This window comes from Bombina bombina, chromosome 1 (assembly GCF_027579735.1).
Source record: "Bombina bombina isolate aBomBom1 chromosome 1, aBomBom1.pri, whole genome shotgun sequence".
Lineage (NCBI taxonomy): Eukaryota > Metazoa > Chordata > Amphibia > Anura > Bombinatoridae > Bombina > Bombina bombina.
The window spans coordinates 337,645,775-337,661,562 of NC_069499.1; the positions used below are offsets into that span (position 1 = coordinate 337,645,775).

Genomic DNA, 15,788 nt, shown 5'->3' on the forward strand with positions numbered 1-15,788 from the left:
GCCCCTGGCACACGCTCGGCCACGCCCACTTCTTCTCGCGTGGCAGTCGGCAGATCAGGTAGGGAATCTAAGGCCAGGTGTGTTTGTCCTCGTGCTGTCTCTACTGTGCATGACAGCTTCGGACAAACACACTTGGCCTTTTATAGTATAGGATATATATATTAATATATATATTTATATATTTTACATTAACATCTTTATATATATGTTAAATATTCATAACACGCTTCGGGTTTAATAGTGTAGTTTTAATGCAGTGTTGGGTTAGTGCACATAAAGAAACATGGTGTAGGGTTAGCACACATAAAGAATTAGTAGTCTTAAGGAGCGTTAAGTAAATATTGAACATAAAATATTGAAAAAATATTCTTAATAATAATTAACAATTATTATAGTTAATGGAAAATATACACATATATACAAGTTATTTTTTAGAATTTTTAAGAACATTTATTTATATGAATTATTCATATTTTTCAAAATTTTATATTTAATAAATACATAATGCCTATACAACACCTACAGAAAGAGTTCAATTAGAAAGTTGCTTAAAATTGTATGCTCTATCTGAACCATGAAAGAAAAAAATTAGGTTTACTATCCCTTTAAGCACAGGAATATCCATTCCCCCCCCCCCCCCTGTAATGCAATGTGAAAGACCCTTTTTAACATGTAACAAAAACAGTAGCATATTTTGAACACTTTGCTTTGATAAATTTATAAAATTTGTCATGAGAAACCTGTGAACTCTATAGGGTCAGAGAATGATGGTGGGAAATTGAATTCATGATCCCTACACAAGCATTTAATTTCATTATTTTGTCGTCCTAAACAATGCCCTGAGTAAACAGATACTGAGTAATCTCTGGGAATGGTGCCGTCCTGGCTGTGTGCGCATCCAGTCCTACTGTATTTACAAAACAACCTTTTGCAAATTCACTGTGCACCTGCTTGCTCTGTGTTTTATATGAATCATGTACAGGAGATGTGAATTAATCTCTATTAATAGGGTGTCTCATTGCATTTGGCATGAGTGTTGTAGATTAAATATTGTTTGTAACTAAACCCCAAAAATATATATATGTTAGGATTACTGTATAGTAAGTCTGTGTGATGAATTGTACAACTCACAAAGCAGAAGGATGTTTTAGAAACATGTAATCCAAACAGTGTCGGCTCCACTTTACAGATTGATGCCAAAAGTGTAGATACTATACGTCTAACAATGCGTGGGAAAATCACTCACCTGCGGCTAATCCAGCCAGAGCTGCTTTTAAAGGGATATGAAACCCAAATATTTAATTTCATGATTCAGATAGAGAATGCAATTTTAAACACGTCTGGTATCTTTATTTGAAAAAGCAGAATGTTAGCATAGGAGGTGGCCTATTTTTGCTTCAGAACCTGGGTAGCGTTTGCTGATTGGTTAAAATTGATAATAGTGATAATAGGAGTAAATTAGAAAGTTGCGTAAAATTGCTTGCCCTATCTGAATCACAAAAGAAAAGAAATTTAATTTCATATCCATTTAAGATTTTAAATAACCAAAGAACAATAAGAAAAAAAATGCATTTAATGAGTCATTATATATATATATATATATATATATATATATATATACTAGTCCTAAAGCCCGTTCACACGGGCCATTTTTTGCATTACAGTGGTCCCACCCCTGGCGTTCTCTCCCTCCCACTCTCTTTTGCTTTCTCTCTCCCCTTCTCTTTTGCGCTCTCTCCCCCTCTCTCTCTCCATCTCCCCCTCTCTCTCGCTCCCCTCTCTCTCTCGCTCCCCTCTCTCTCTCCCCCCTCTCTCTCTTTCTCTCTCTCCCCCCTTTCTCTCTCTCTCCCCCCTCTCTCTCTCCCCTCTCTCTCTCCCCCCTCTCTCTCTCCCCTCTCTCTATCTCACCCCTCTCTCTCTCTCCCCTCTATCTCTCTCTCTCTCTCTCCCCCCTCTCTCTCTCGCCTCCTCTCTCTCTCGCCTCTCTCTTTCTCTCTCCCCTCTCTCTGTCTCTCTCTCTCCCCTCTATCTCTCTCCCCTCTATCTCTCTCTCTCCCCCCCCCCCTCTCTCTCCCCCCTCTCTCTCTCCCCCCTCTCTCTCTCTCCCCTCTCTCTCACCTCTCTCTCTCTCTCTCCCCTCTCCCCCCCTCTCTCCCTCCCCTCTCTCCCCCCCCTCTCTCCCTCCCCTCTCTCCCTCCCCTCTCTCCCTCCCTCTCTCCCCCCCTCTCTCCCCTCTCTCTCCCCTCTCTCTCTCTCCCCCTCTCTCTCTCCCCCTCTCTCTCCCCTCTCTCTCCCCCTCTCTCTCTCTCCCCTCTCTCTCTCCCTCCCCCCTCTCTCTCTCTCTCTCTCTCTCTCTCCTCTCTCTCTCCCCCCCTGTCTCTCCTCTCTCTCTCTCTTGCCCCTCTATCTCTCCCCCCTCTCTCTCTCCCCCCTCTCTCTCTCTCCCCTCTCTCTGTGTCTCTCCTCTCTCTCTCTCCCCTCTCTCTCTCCCCTCCCCCCACTCTCTCTCTCCCTCTCCCCCCCCTCTCTCTCTCCCCCCTCTCTCTCTCTCTCCCCCCCCCTCTCTCTCTCTCCCCCCCTCTCTCTCTCTCCCCCTCTCTCTCTCTCATTCTCTCTCTCTCCTCTCTTTCTCTCTCCCTCTCCCCCCTCTCTCTCTGTCTCTCTCTCTCCCTCTCCCCTTCTCTCTTTCCCCTCTCTCTCTCCCCCTCTCTCTCTCTCCCCACATCTCCCCCCCCTCTCTCCACATCTCCCCCCTCTCCCCACATCTCTCCCCATCTCCCCCCTCTCTCCACATCTCCCCCCTCTCTCCACATCTCCCCCCCTCTCTCCACATCTCCCCACATCGCTCCCCTCTCTCCACATCTCCCCCCTCTCTCCAAATCTCCCCCCTCTCTCCACATCTCCCCCCTCTCTCCACATCTCGCCCCTCTCTCCACATCTCCCCCCTCTCTCCACATCTCCCCCCTCACTCCACATCTCCCCCCTCTCCCCACATCTCTCCCCTCTCTCCACATCTCCCCCCTCTCTCCACATCTCCCCCCTCTCTCCACATCTCCCCACATCTCTCCCCTCTCTCCACATCTCCCCCCTCTCTCCACATCTCCCCACATCTCTCCCCTCTCTCCACATCTCCCCCCTCACTCCACATCTCCCACATCTCTCCACATCTCCCCACATCTCTCCCCTCACTGCACATCTCCCCCCCTCTCCCCACATCCTTCCACCCTCTCTTGAGCTGTTTGAGCTCTCTCCACGGCCCTTCACTGGCCTTCACGCTAGGCTCCGCCCCTTTCACTGGCTTTCGCGTTAGGCCCCGTCCCCTTCACGATCGGCCACGCCCACTTCTGCTCGGCGCAGTCGGCAGAACAGGTAGGGACTTAGGCCAGTGTGTTTGTCCGCGTGCTGTCTCTACTGCGCATGACAGCTTCGGACAAACACACTTGGCCTTTTATAGTATAGGATATATATATATATATATATATATATATATATATATATTGCATAGGAAATTAGCAAATCTAGGCAAGTATCCCTGCTTGCTTTTCTCCAGTAAAGCTCCATATACATTGTTACCAATGCACAAGAGATTTCTGGGTAAGATATGCAAATTAGATATGCAAAATCTCAGACTGTGCATTGGTAACAGTGTATATGGAGTTCTACTGGGGAAAAGCAAGCGGGGATACTTGCCTAGATGTGCTAACTCCCTATGCATTGTTTTTTTATTGATTTACTTTTGAGACATGGAGAATTTTAATCTCAAACTTTTATCTCCACCATAATTTAAATGAAGATATATATATATATGTATACTGTATATATCGATTAAACAAGGTAATTCCAGCACCTTTGCTGATAGACTCCCAGGTGTACAAAACTTTTTTCTTTTTTTATGCAAAGCTTTTTAAGTGCGCACACGCTGTAGACCTCTCATATATAAGTCCACAAAAATCAAAGAATAGTGTCAGCATTGTTTTGTATAAAACATCCTTCCTTTATTTAAGCAACATAAAGATAAAAACAGCGACGTTTCAAGTCATGTAGACCCTTAGTCATGCTACAGATTATGGTGAATCACCTCCTTTTTTATCATCTGTATGCAAATTACCTTAAATTGACCATATTGGTTCTCATACCTGGAAAATTGGTGATACCCCCTGCTGGTCAGGCTCATTGGACAACTTTTTTCAATGCATTTTTTGCTTTCTTTTCACATCAACTATCATAGTATATACATTATTTTGATGTCCTATTGGAGGATAAATAACCATAAGATTACACCAATGAATAATACACATAAAAAAAAACCATAAAAACAAATGGAGATCGTAATCTTTGTTTAAACCATTGGGATATAGAGTTTTAAGGTGTTGTATCCACCACACTTCCCTTTTCTTAAGTAGTAACTCTCTGTTACCTCCTCTCCTTTGTTTGGGAATGATAGACCACAGTCTCCATTTGTTTTTATAATGGTTTTGAACCAATATGGTAAATTTAAGGTAATTTGCATACAGGTGATATAAAAGGAAGTGATTCACCATAATCTGTAGCATGACTAAGGGTCTACATGACTTGAAACATTGCTGTTTTTATCCTTATGTTGCTTAAATAAAGGAAGGATGTTTTATACAAAACAGTGCTGACGCTATTCTTTGATTTTTGTGGACTGGGGTTGTCATGTTCCTTTTTCAGAGGAGAATTGCCTGGTATTTCGGGGCTGGACTGACCTTACTTGGCAGGATCAGACTGATATACTTCAGGAAAGTTTTCTTCTGTGAAAAGCACACTGGTCTAAAAGAGGCTGCTTCCGGGTGGTAAATCGCCATAGAACAAGCCACTGAGCTGTTGTTCGTTCCTGGTAGAGCGCTTCTCTCTTTGTATGCAAATTATTATGACCCTGAGGAAGTCTCCCTATGGGTGATGGGGGAAACCAGACGTGGACTCCTTGCCCAGTGTGCTTAGAGGAATGTGGCTGCACCTCACTGACGAGGCCCATAGGAGGCCGAAACGATCGTCTGGGGTTGTCATGTTCCTTGTTCAGAGGAGAATTGCCTGGTATTTCGGGGCTGGACTGACCTTACTTGGCAGGATCAGACTGATATACTTCAGGAAAGTTTTCTTCTGTGAAAAGCACACTGGTCTAAAAGAGGCTGCTTCCGGGTGGTAAATCGCCATAGAACAAGCCACTGAGCTGTTGTTCGTTCCTGGTAGAGCGCTTCTCTCTTTGTATGCAAATTATTATGACCCTGGGGAAGTCTCCCTATGGGTGATGGGGGAAACCAGACGTGGACTCCTTGCCCAGTGTGCTTAGAGGAATGTGGCTGCACCTCACTGACGAGGCCCATAGGAGGCCGAAACGATCGTCTGGGGTTGTCATGTTCCTTGTTCAGAGGAGAATTGCCTGGTATTTCGGGGCTGGACTGACCTTACTTGGCAGGATCAGACTGATATACTTCAGGAAAGTTTTCTTCTGTGAAAAGCACACTGGTCTAAAAGAGGCTGCTTCCGGGTGGTAAATCGCCATAGAACAAGCCACTGAGCTGTTGTTCGTTCCTGGTAGAGCGCTTCTCTCTTTGTATGCAAATTATTATGACCCTGGGGAAGTCTCCCTATGGGTGATGGGGGAAACCAGACGTGGACTCCTTGCCCAGTGTGCTTAGAGGAATGTGGCTGCACCTCACTGACGAGGCCCATAGGAGGCCGAAACGATCGTCTGGGGTTGTCATGTTCCTTGTTCAGAGGAGAATTGCCTGATATTTCGGGGCTGGACTGACCTTACTTGGCAGGATCAGACTGATATACTTCAGGAAAGTTTTCTTCTGTGAAAAGCACACTGGTCTAAAAGAGGCTGCTTCCGGGTGGTAAATCGCCATAGAACAAGCCACTGAGCTGTTGTTCGTTCCTGGTAGAGCGCTTCTCTCTTTGTATGCAAATTATTATGACCCTGGGGAAGTCTCCCTATGGGTGATGGGGGAAACCAGACGTGGACTCCTTGCCCAGTGTGCTTAGAGGAATGTGGCTGCACCTCACTGACGAGGCCCATAGGAGGCCGAAACGATCGTCTGGGGTTGTCATGTTCCTTGTTCAGAGGAGAATTGCCTGGTATTTCGGGGCTGGACTGACCTTACTTGGCAGGATCAGACTGATATACTTCAGGAAAGTTTTCTTCTGTGAAAAGCACACTGGTCTAAAAGAGGCTGCTTCCGGGTGGTAAATCGCCATAGAACAAGCCACTGAGCTGTTGTTCGTTCCTGGTAGAGCGCTTCTCTCTTTGTATGCAATATATATATATATATATATATATATGTGTGTGTGTGTGTTTGTGTGTGTGTGTAGCTCCTATAGCGCTAAAGGCATGTGACTGTAAGAGACAGTCACAGGTTTGCAAGTTTTTTTCAGGCTATGTTACTGTATCAGAGGGCTTAGGAGGGGGACTGGTTAGAGGAAGTAGCTAGTTTCATCCCCATATTAAAGTAGGTCCAGTCACAGTTAGAGAAAAGGTCCAGAGAACAAGAAAGCTGCTTTGCGGGAGTGGTGAGAAGCACTAACCATGTGTTAGACCAGGTTACTTGGTACCAACTCCCTAAAGAATTACTTAGTTGAGTCAGATTTGCTTCTGGAGGAAGAAGCTGCTGTTTTGAGTCTTCAGCGAGGAGAGTTGGATCATTCCTGTGTTCAAGTAGTTGGTTAAGCTGACTATCCACAGAGCAAGGAGCAGATAGATAGATAATAGGTAGGTAGATAGATAAATAAATAGATAGATAGATAATAGGTAGGTATATAGATAAATAGATAGATGATAGATGGATAATAGATAGATAGATAGATAGATAAATGATAAATACATCAATAAATAAATAGAAAGATAGATAGATAAATAATAAATAAATAAATAAATAGAAAGATAGATAGCTAGATAATATATAGAGATAGATAGATGATAGATAGATAGATGATAGATAGATAATAGATGATAAATTAATTGATATATAGATAGATAATATATAGAGATAGATGATTGATAAATAAATAAATAGATAGAAAGATAGATAGAAATATTGATAGAAAGATAGATAAATCAATATATTATAGATAGATAGATGATACATAATAGATAGATACATACATAGATACATTTGTAAACTAAAGTACATATAAAAGTTGTTTACAATTGTATGCTCTATCTGAATTGTGAAATAAAATGTTGGGTTTCAAGTCCCACAAAACATCTCCACTGTAACTTATCTTGGGGTTTCCTGCAGTTTAATGATAAACCAAGTTACTGCTGACCAAGCATTTTGGGAAGCATAGGGGTATTCCATACTGCAGAACATTTGCTTGTGACACAGTGAACATAAGATCACAATTGGTCTGGGTATATTATATTGTTCTCAGCTTTCTACAGCCAACATTAGAAAACTGAAGCATTTATTTATAGATCTCAAAACGTTTTAGACATAGAGAATCCCTGGATTGAACTCTCCTGTCACCTGGTGGACAAAGATAGGTATTTCACCTCACTTATCAACATAAGTAAAACACCATTACTACACAATTATTGCATATGAATGATTAATAGATCAGTAACTTATTTGGTTTTGATGTGAAGAGAGAGCAACTGATTGTAATTCCAATTGATTCTGTATCTCTTTAGTTTAGTGGTTTTCATCCACAAAGGCAGGGCATCAGGTAGCAACTCATCCTACAGAAATATGTCTAAAGATCTGTGAAAGACAAAGAAGAATATAATTATTACGGGTTGCTCGGACTGTAAAATGCACACTTGCTGTAGCTTTTTGTAGGTTTGTTTTGACTGACCTGCACTATTTCATAATATGAGCAATTAACATTTTGATAACATTTTGCATAAATAGTTTTTTAACCACCCAATCCAAATGTTTTGTTTTCTGATTCAGACAGAGCATAAAAAGTTTCCAATTTACTTCTATGATCAAATTTGCTATGTTGCCTTGATATTCTGTGTTGAAGAGATACCTAAATAGGCAACTGGAGCACTACATGGAAGGACATAGAGCTACTATCTAGTGCTTTTGAAAATGGATAACATTCTTGCAAAACTGCTGCCACATAGTGTTCTAGAAATGGTCCGGCTCCTAAGTATACATCCCCGCTATTTAAAAAAGATACCAAGAGAACAAAGACAATTTGATAATAGAAGTAAATTAGAAAGTTGTTTAAAATCACATGATCTATCTGAATCATGGAAGAAACATTTTGGGTTCCATATTCTTTTAATAAATGAACATTGGGACAATCATATTGTAGCTTTGTACAAGTTTTGTGTATTAAAAGTGTGAATTCAGCGATAATAATGTGAAAAAAAAAATGTGTCTTTTGATAGATTGACGAATCAGAATTGTACTCCTACCCCATTGGCTAAAAGCTTGGTCTCTGCTGAAGCTGCAATGGTATTGTCAGAATTAGTGGTGTCTCCAGAAATGAGATGGCCACCAGTGTTTTTGAGTGGGACCACAAACAGAAGGGCAGGTCCTGTCAGGAGGGGTGGGGCCCCAATGAGAGGAGCAGAACCAGGCGTGTAACTGGTGTGGTCGTGCTTCGCTATGGAAGGTGTGATTGAAACGGGGGTGCCTGGAAGCAGTTGTGGTGGGAACAGGGCTGACTTAAGATATTGTGCTGCCTGGGTCAGAGAATGCAATGACTCCCTGGGTAGCACTGGGTTGGAATCACAATGGTGACAGATGATCACAGGGGCTCACATGGGGGAACAGCCATTATGCTGGGGCACTAGGGCCACTTGTCCCCCTTGGTGACACCACTCATCAGGACAGGTGGAGCAGCTTATCTTAACAATACCAGTATTATAAAGATTGGTCAGACAGACCTATCTTTACAACACCATTCCAGCTTTTAGTCAATGGTATAGCTTCTAATTATAATGATAGCGCACTGAAATGGCTAAAGCACACTAAAAACAATTGGTGGATGGGCATATTGATTACTTGCTGCAGCAGGATATTAAACAATCAGTCACTCTGAAAAGTCAGAATTCTATTTATTACAAAACAAAATTTGGTTATAGCATTGCCCTTTTTTGTTTGCTTTAAGGTGCGGGATCTGGAACGACAGAACAAAGTACTGAGAACCCAGCTGCACCTACTGAAGGACAAGGACTCTTACAAATCTAACATTGATCAGATTACGCAGGCATCAGGCGGTCGCCTAAAGCAACAGATTGATGGGCTGCTGCATGAGAAACAACGACTGCAGACAGAGCTACACAATATGCAGGCAGTGGTGGAGGAGCTCAAAAGCAGGTACCGCATCAGCCAGTAGGAAGGCTGCAAGCATCACCGCTATGGACATTTTATAACCCAGCATTAGAGCTAACTGCATCTTCTCTAACTTAATATTCTCTACATACATTCAAACTGATTCATTTAATAGTATGACCTCTATCTATCTGACTTTTACATGCGTCACCTCTAACTTGTAGTAGCATCAGATTTATATCCATGACCTTTGCTTCTCGCACCTTTCTCCTGCACCAGCTATCCTAGCATTCTCTCTTCATGCATCAACGCTACTTTTTATGGCATCTACAATATGGACAATATTATATCAAATTGTTCAGCAAAATGACTTCTGCCTGTACAGGTAGCCCTCCATTTACGCTGGTGTTAGGTTCCTTAAGGAATGGTTGTAAAAAGAAACTGGTGTAAATTAGGGCTGCAACAACTAATCGGTAAGTTTGATCATAAAAATAGTTGTCAAAAAATCTCATTATCAATTAGGTGGTCAGCGATTCGTTTTTCAGTTGCACAGCACCAGCTGCTTTAATCTGATGATCTACTGCAACTAAGATTGTGCAAAAAAAATGAATTTATTTATTTTTTTGATCTTTTTGTATCCGATTAATCAGACAATAATCATCCGATTAATCGGATAGAAAAAAAATTAATAAATAAAAATGTTTGCACAATACCATGTGCAGGAGTTCATCAGATTGAAGCAGCTGGTGCTGTGCAATTAAACAACTAATCGCTGACCACCTAATTGATAATAAGATTCTTTGACAACTATTTTTATGATAAATCTTACCAATTAGTTGTTGCAGCCCTAGTGTAAATTGAAGCCCAGTATATAATGTAAGTCAAAACTGACATAATACATTATATTTAAAGCTGTGAAAATAATACTATGAATGCTAAACAGCATTATAAAGAGTATAAAATAACCACACAACACAGTATGTATCATCAGTTTAATGAAATAAAAATGAACAAGTGAACCTTGTTTTTCATTGCTGCAAAATGACATTTTTCCATTTTTTATTTTTTTATTAAGTATGGACACAAATAAAACCACACATTTTTTATTGCATTTATCTTCAGTATAACAGTCCAGCACGACAAAATATTTTAACATGCTACAGCCCTTTTTTTTTTCTTTTTTTTTTCCAATTTCAGGGTACACTGCCACTGTTTAAAAAAAAAAAAAAAAAAAACGGGTCACATACTACAAAAAGAAGGCTCTACAAATAATAAATACTAAAGGGACATCTAACCTTATAACAATAAGCTAACTGGCCGCACCTTCTCTAGTCATGGGGCATTCTGGAGCCTGGATTTCTTTGTCAGAGGCCCTGGGAAGGAATCAGCCGCACCAGGCTAAATTTAAAGGGAAAGTTTACTCAAAAGTTTTCTCCCCTTTAATTTGTTCCTAGTGATCCACTACAAGTATTTCCATTACCCTTATATAGGCATTTCAAATAGTTTATTTAGCCTGATGTATCCCCACCCATCTTGAAAGTTTTTGGCCTCAAGACCAAGCTGTGTTAACACAGCCAGTAAAAGGAATTACACTCCCAATGGGTTATAGAAGAGATAAGGTAATACAATGTTAATTTTTCATTGTTCTCTACAAGTACTGGTGATTGAGATCTGATTATACCTACAAGCTCAACCCATTATATTAGGTTGTGGCTTCAAAAGACAAAATCAGCTAATTCATATACACAAATAAGTTTTAAAAAAGCAAATCTCATACATGTTGTACTCTGCAGCTAGTAAAAAAAGTAATTGGAAACACATTAAGGGAAAGACATTTTTACAGTAAACTAACCTGGGTTGCGATCTTCAATAATACTCTTTCAATAATAATAGGACTCATCATTTCTTCCCTTCTTATCTTGAAATCAAGTTATCGCTGCTATTATTTTATTTTTGACAGTATCTGAATTAAACCCGTTTTTTTGGTTGTTTTTTTAGATTTGGGTCATGTTTTTTTAGATACCCAATTGAAACTCTGGCTGTTAGGCGGCCGTCAAGCAACATCATTCGCCTATTTATTCTACAGCGCATGCACAATTTTTTTCCCGGCTATCTTTGATTAGGAGTGCACTCCCATGTCGCACATGCGCATTCTTTTTTTCAGGGAGTAAAGCTTGTACGTCATTAGCATAGTCTATGCGTTGCACGTTGGAGATAGATATCGCAGAGAATCACATGCACAGTAGAGTTAGGAATCGCGCATGCACAATACAAACCTTCATTGTGAATGCGCATTTGAGTTACGTATAGAGCGGGTGTGACCACTCTATATGTGACACACAAATCTAGGTAGTAGCGGATGGGTGGAGATAGTGTGGCAACGGTAGGAAAAAATATATCAAAAATTTAGAAATAGAAATTAATTGACAAAAAAACTTAGCGATCTTGATAAATTATGTTTAAAACATGTATATATGTGTTCAAAAGGGACTAACTTTACCTTCACTTTAAGTTCGGCTGCTATAGAAAGTGGTGAGGGGCATTTAGGGGATAAAAACAAGGGCGCAAGAGGTGATTTTAAAGAAAGCAGTGGGGCCCATGCGGCCGGATTTGTCAGGTCCTTAGAAAAGCTCCCCAGCCAGGGGTGAAACTACATGGGGTGCATAGTTTGCGACTGGGCCCCTGAGGGTGGGGGCCCAGCTTAAATTTTTTCCCCCAATAAAATACGTTGACCTGCCGCTGCCTGCACTGATTTCATGTGAGTGTGACATGATGCCTCACTAGTGTCTCTGACTACAGGGGTTAGTGTTTCTGTTTAACCCATTGGTGTTTATGTATGTGTGTGTGTGTGTGTGTGTGTATGTGTGTATGTATGTATGTGACTGTGTGTGTATTTATGCATGTATGTGTGTGTATGTTTGTGGAACCAGCAAATTACAGACCTTGCTACTACAGCATGGGGGGCGGGGGGTAAACAGTGTCACTATACAGTACCACTATATACAGTACGGGGGAGCTGGACCATGTCACAGACTACTGTCGTCACTCTAAAAAGTACTGGGGCGGTTAGGGTCAGGCCAGCCATTTCACCGGCAGATTACAGACTGTGTCACTAACTCACTATATACAGTACTGGTGGGTTAAACAGTGTCACTATATACAGTAATAGGGGTTCAGACCATCTCACTGTGGGCACAGGGTACCTCCTTTTGCAGACATGTAATCTGATTCACATTTTGTTTTCTGTGTTAAATGTTAAAAAAAAAAAAATGTATCAAATTCACCTTTTTTGGGGGAGGTAGGGGGCGGCCTTCTTAGATTCTTGCACCTGGGCCCTGTGGTTTCTAGTTACGCCTCTGTCCCCAGCAAAGTGAGTATTTTTTTCCAGTAGTGGACACCAGCACTATTCTGAAATGGTGCAAATTGAAAAGTTGTAAACCGCGGGCTACCCCTAAATCCTCTATATACACAAAAAGACCAGACACACTGAGAACTGAGACTGAGCACCGTTAGTAGCATATGGCACTGTGTGTACTGAGTCTCTTTTATCCCAACTGTGCTTTTCACATCTGCAACTCTTGTAAAGTATTTCTGTCTGATAAACAACCAGTACTATTCATACGTGGCCTAAACATGTCCAAAACATGTTGCAAAGGCCTCAGTGTATTTTAACCCTTAAAGGAATAGCAAAGTCAAAACTAAAGATTCATGATTCAATGTACAATTTTAACAACTTTCCAGTTTACTTCTATTATCAAAATTGATTTGTTCCCTTTGTATCCTTTGTTGAAAAGCTTAGGCTCTTTATGGCACAAATATTTGAAACAATGTATAACATTGTTGCAAACACTGCTGCCAAATGGCTAAGACATGTGCACGGTCATTAGCTCACCTAGGAAAACCCTTTAACAAAGGATACAAAGAAAAATAAGCAAAACTGACCATATAAGTACATTGGGAAATTGTTAAAGAAAGCTACTCTATCCAATCCATTTAAGTTTAATTTTGCCTTTATTTTGGGCCCAATAACAAATATGTATAAATATATAATATGGATGGAAAAAAATAATAAGGTTCAACAGTAGGGTTGTCAGTTGTCCTCCACAAAAATACTGGACAATCTGTCGGTGACTGGTAACATTGGTAGTTGAGATCACAAAATGCCCCCTAACTTAGCCCCCATATTTCTCTTGTTAAGTGTATCCAGTCCACGGATCATCCATTACTTGTGGGATATTCTCCTTCCCAACAGGAAGTTGCAAGAGGATCACCCACAGCAGAGCTGCTATATAGCTCCTCCCCTCACTGCCATATCCAGTCATTCTCTTGCAACTCTCAACTAAGATGGAGGTCGTAAGAGGACTGTGGTGTTTTATACTTAGTTTATTTCTTCAATTAAAAGTTTGTTATTTTTAAATGGTACCGGAGTGTACTGTTTATCTCAGGCAGTATTTAGAAGAAGAATCTGCCTGCGTTTTCTATGATCTTAGCAGAAGTAACTAAGATCCTTTGCTGTTCTCACATATTCTGAGGAGTGAGGTAACTTCAGAGGGGGAATAGCGTGCAGGTTTTCCTGTAATAAGGTATGTGCAGTTAAAATATTTTTCTAGGGATGGAATTTGCTAGAAAATGCTGCTGATACCGAAGTAATGTAAGTAAAGCCTTAAATGCAGTGATAGCGACTGGTATCAGGCTTATTAATAGAGATACATACTCTTATAAAAGTGTATTTTAAAACGTTTGCTGGCATGTTTAATCGTTTTTTACATATGTTTGGTGATAAAACTTATTGGGGCCTAGTTTTTTCCACATGGTTGGCTTGAATTTTGCCTAGAAACAGTTCCCTGAGGCTTTCCACTGTTGTAATATGAGTGGGAGGGGCCTATTTTGGCGGGGTTTTTTTGCACAGCAAAAATTACAGACACAGACATCCAGCTTCTTCCTGCATGATCCAGGACTTCTCTGAAGGGCTCAAAAGGCTTCAAAAGTCGTATTGAGGGAGGTAAAAAGCCACAGTAGAGCGGTGGCAGTTGTTGTGACTGTTTAAAAAAACGTTTTTGTCATTTGTTATTCCGTTTTTGGTATTAAGGGGTTAATCATCCATTTGCAAGTGGGTGCAATGCTCTGCTAACTTATTACATACACTGTAAAAATTTCGTTAGTGTAACTGCATTTTTTCACTGTTATTTCAAAATTTGGGAAAATTTGTGTTTCTTAAAGGCGCAGTAACGTTTTTTATACTGCTTGTAAACTTGTTTTAAAGTGTTTTCCAAGCTTGCTAGTCTCATTGCTAGTCTGTTTAAACATGTCTGACACAGAGGAACCTACTTGTTCATTATGTTTGAAAGCCATGGTGGAGCCCCATAGGAGAATGTGTACTAAATGTATTGATTTCACCTTAAACAGTAAAGATAAGTCTTTATCTATAAAAGAATTATCACCAGAGGGTTCTGTCGAGGGGGAAGTTATGCCGACTAACTCTCCCCACGTGTCAGACCCTTCGCCTCCCGCTCAGGGGACGCATGCTAATATGGCGCCAATTACATCAGGGACGCCCATAGCTATTACCTTGCAGGACATGGCTGCAATCATGAATAATACCCTGTCAGAGGTATTATCTAGATTGCCTGAATTAAGAGGCAAGCGCGATAGCTCTGGGGTTAGGAGAGATACAGAGCGCGCAAATGCTTTTAGAGCCATGTCTGATACTGCGTCACAGTATGCAGAACATGAGGACGGAGAGCTTCAGTCTGTGGGTGACATCTCTGACTCGGGGAAACCTGATTCAGAGATTTCTAATTTTAAATTTAAGATTGAGAACCTCCGTGTATTGCTTGGGGAGGTATTAGCTGCTCTGAATGACTGTAACACAGTTGCAATTCCAGAGAAATTGTGTAGGCTGGATAGATACTATGCGGTGCCGGTGTGTACTGACGTTTTTCCTATACCTAAAAGGCTTACAGAAATTATTAGCAAGGAGTGGGATAGACCCGGTGTGCCCTTTTCCCCACCTCCTATATTTAGAAAAATGTTTCCAATAGATGCCACTACACGGGACTTATGGCAGACGGTCCCTAAGGTGGAGGGAGAAGTTTCTACTTTAGCAAAGCATACTACTATCCCGGTTGAGGACAGTTGTGCTTTTTCAGATCCAATGGATAAAAAATTGGAGGGTTACCTTAAGAAAACGTTTATTCAACAAGGTTTTATTTTACAGCCCCTTGCATGCATTGCACCTGTCACTGCTGCGGCTGCATTCTGGTTTGAGGCCCTGGAAGAGGCCATCCAGACTGCTCCATTGAATGAAATTATTGACAAGCTTAGAACGCTTAAGCTAGCTAACTCATTTGTTTCTGATGCCATTGTTCATTTGAACAATGGCATTTGAATTCCGGATTCGCCGTCCAGGCGCGTAGGGCGCTATGGCTTAAATCCTGGTCAGCTGACGTGACTTCAAAGTCTAAATTACTCAACATTCCTTTCAAGGGGAAGACCTTATTCGGGCCTGGCTTGAAGGAAATTATTGCTGACATTACT

At 41.2% G+C, this 15,788-nt stretch overlaps 1 protein-coding gene across 1 annotated transcript in view; it reads left to right on the forward strand.

The window, feature by feature from the left end:
• Positions 1-15,788, forward strand: part of LOC128645268 (keratin, type II cytoskeletal 8) — a 98,608-nt gene that overhangs the window by 33,068 nt on the left and 49,752 nt on the right. Inside the window, exon 2 of the mRNA XM_053698122.1 lies at positions 9,088-9,296. Coding sequence (XP_053554097.1) covers positions 9,088-9,296 — 209 coding nt within the window. The remainder of the gene's footprint in view (positions 1-9,087; positions 9,297-15,788) is intronic.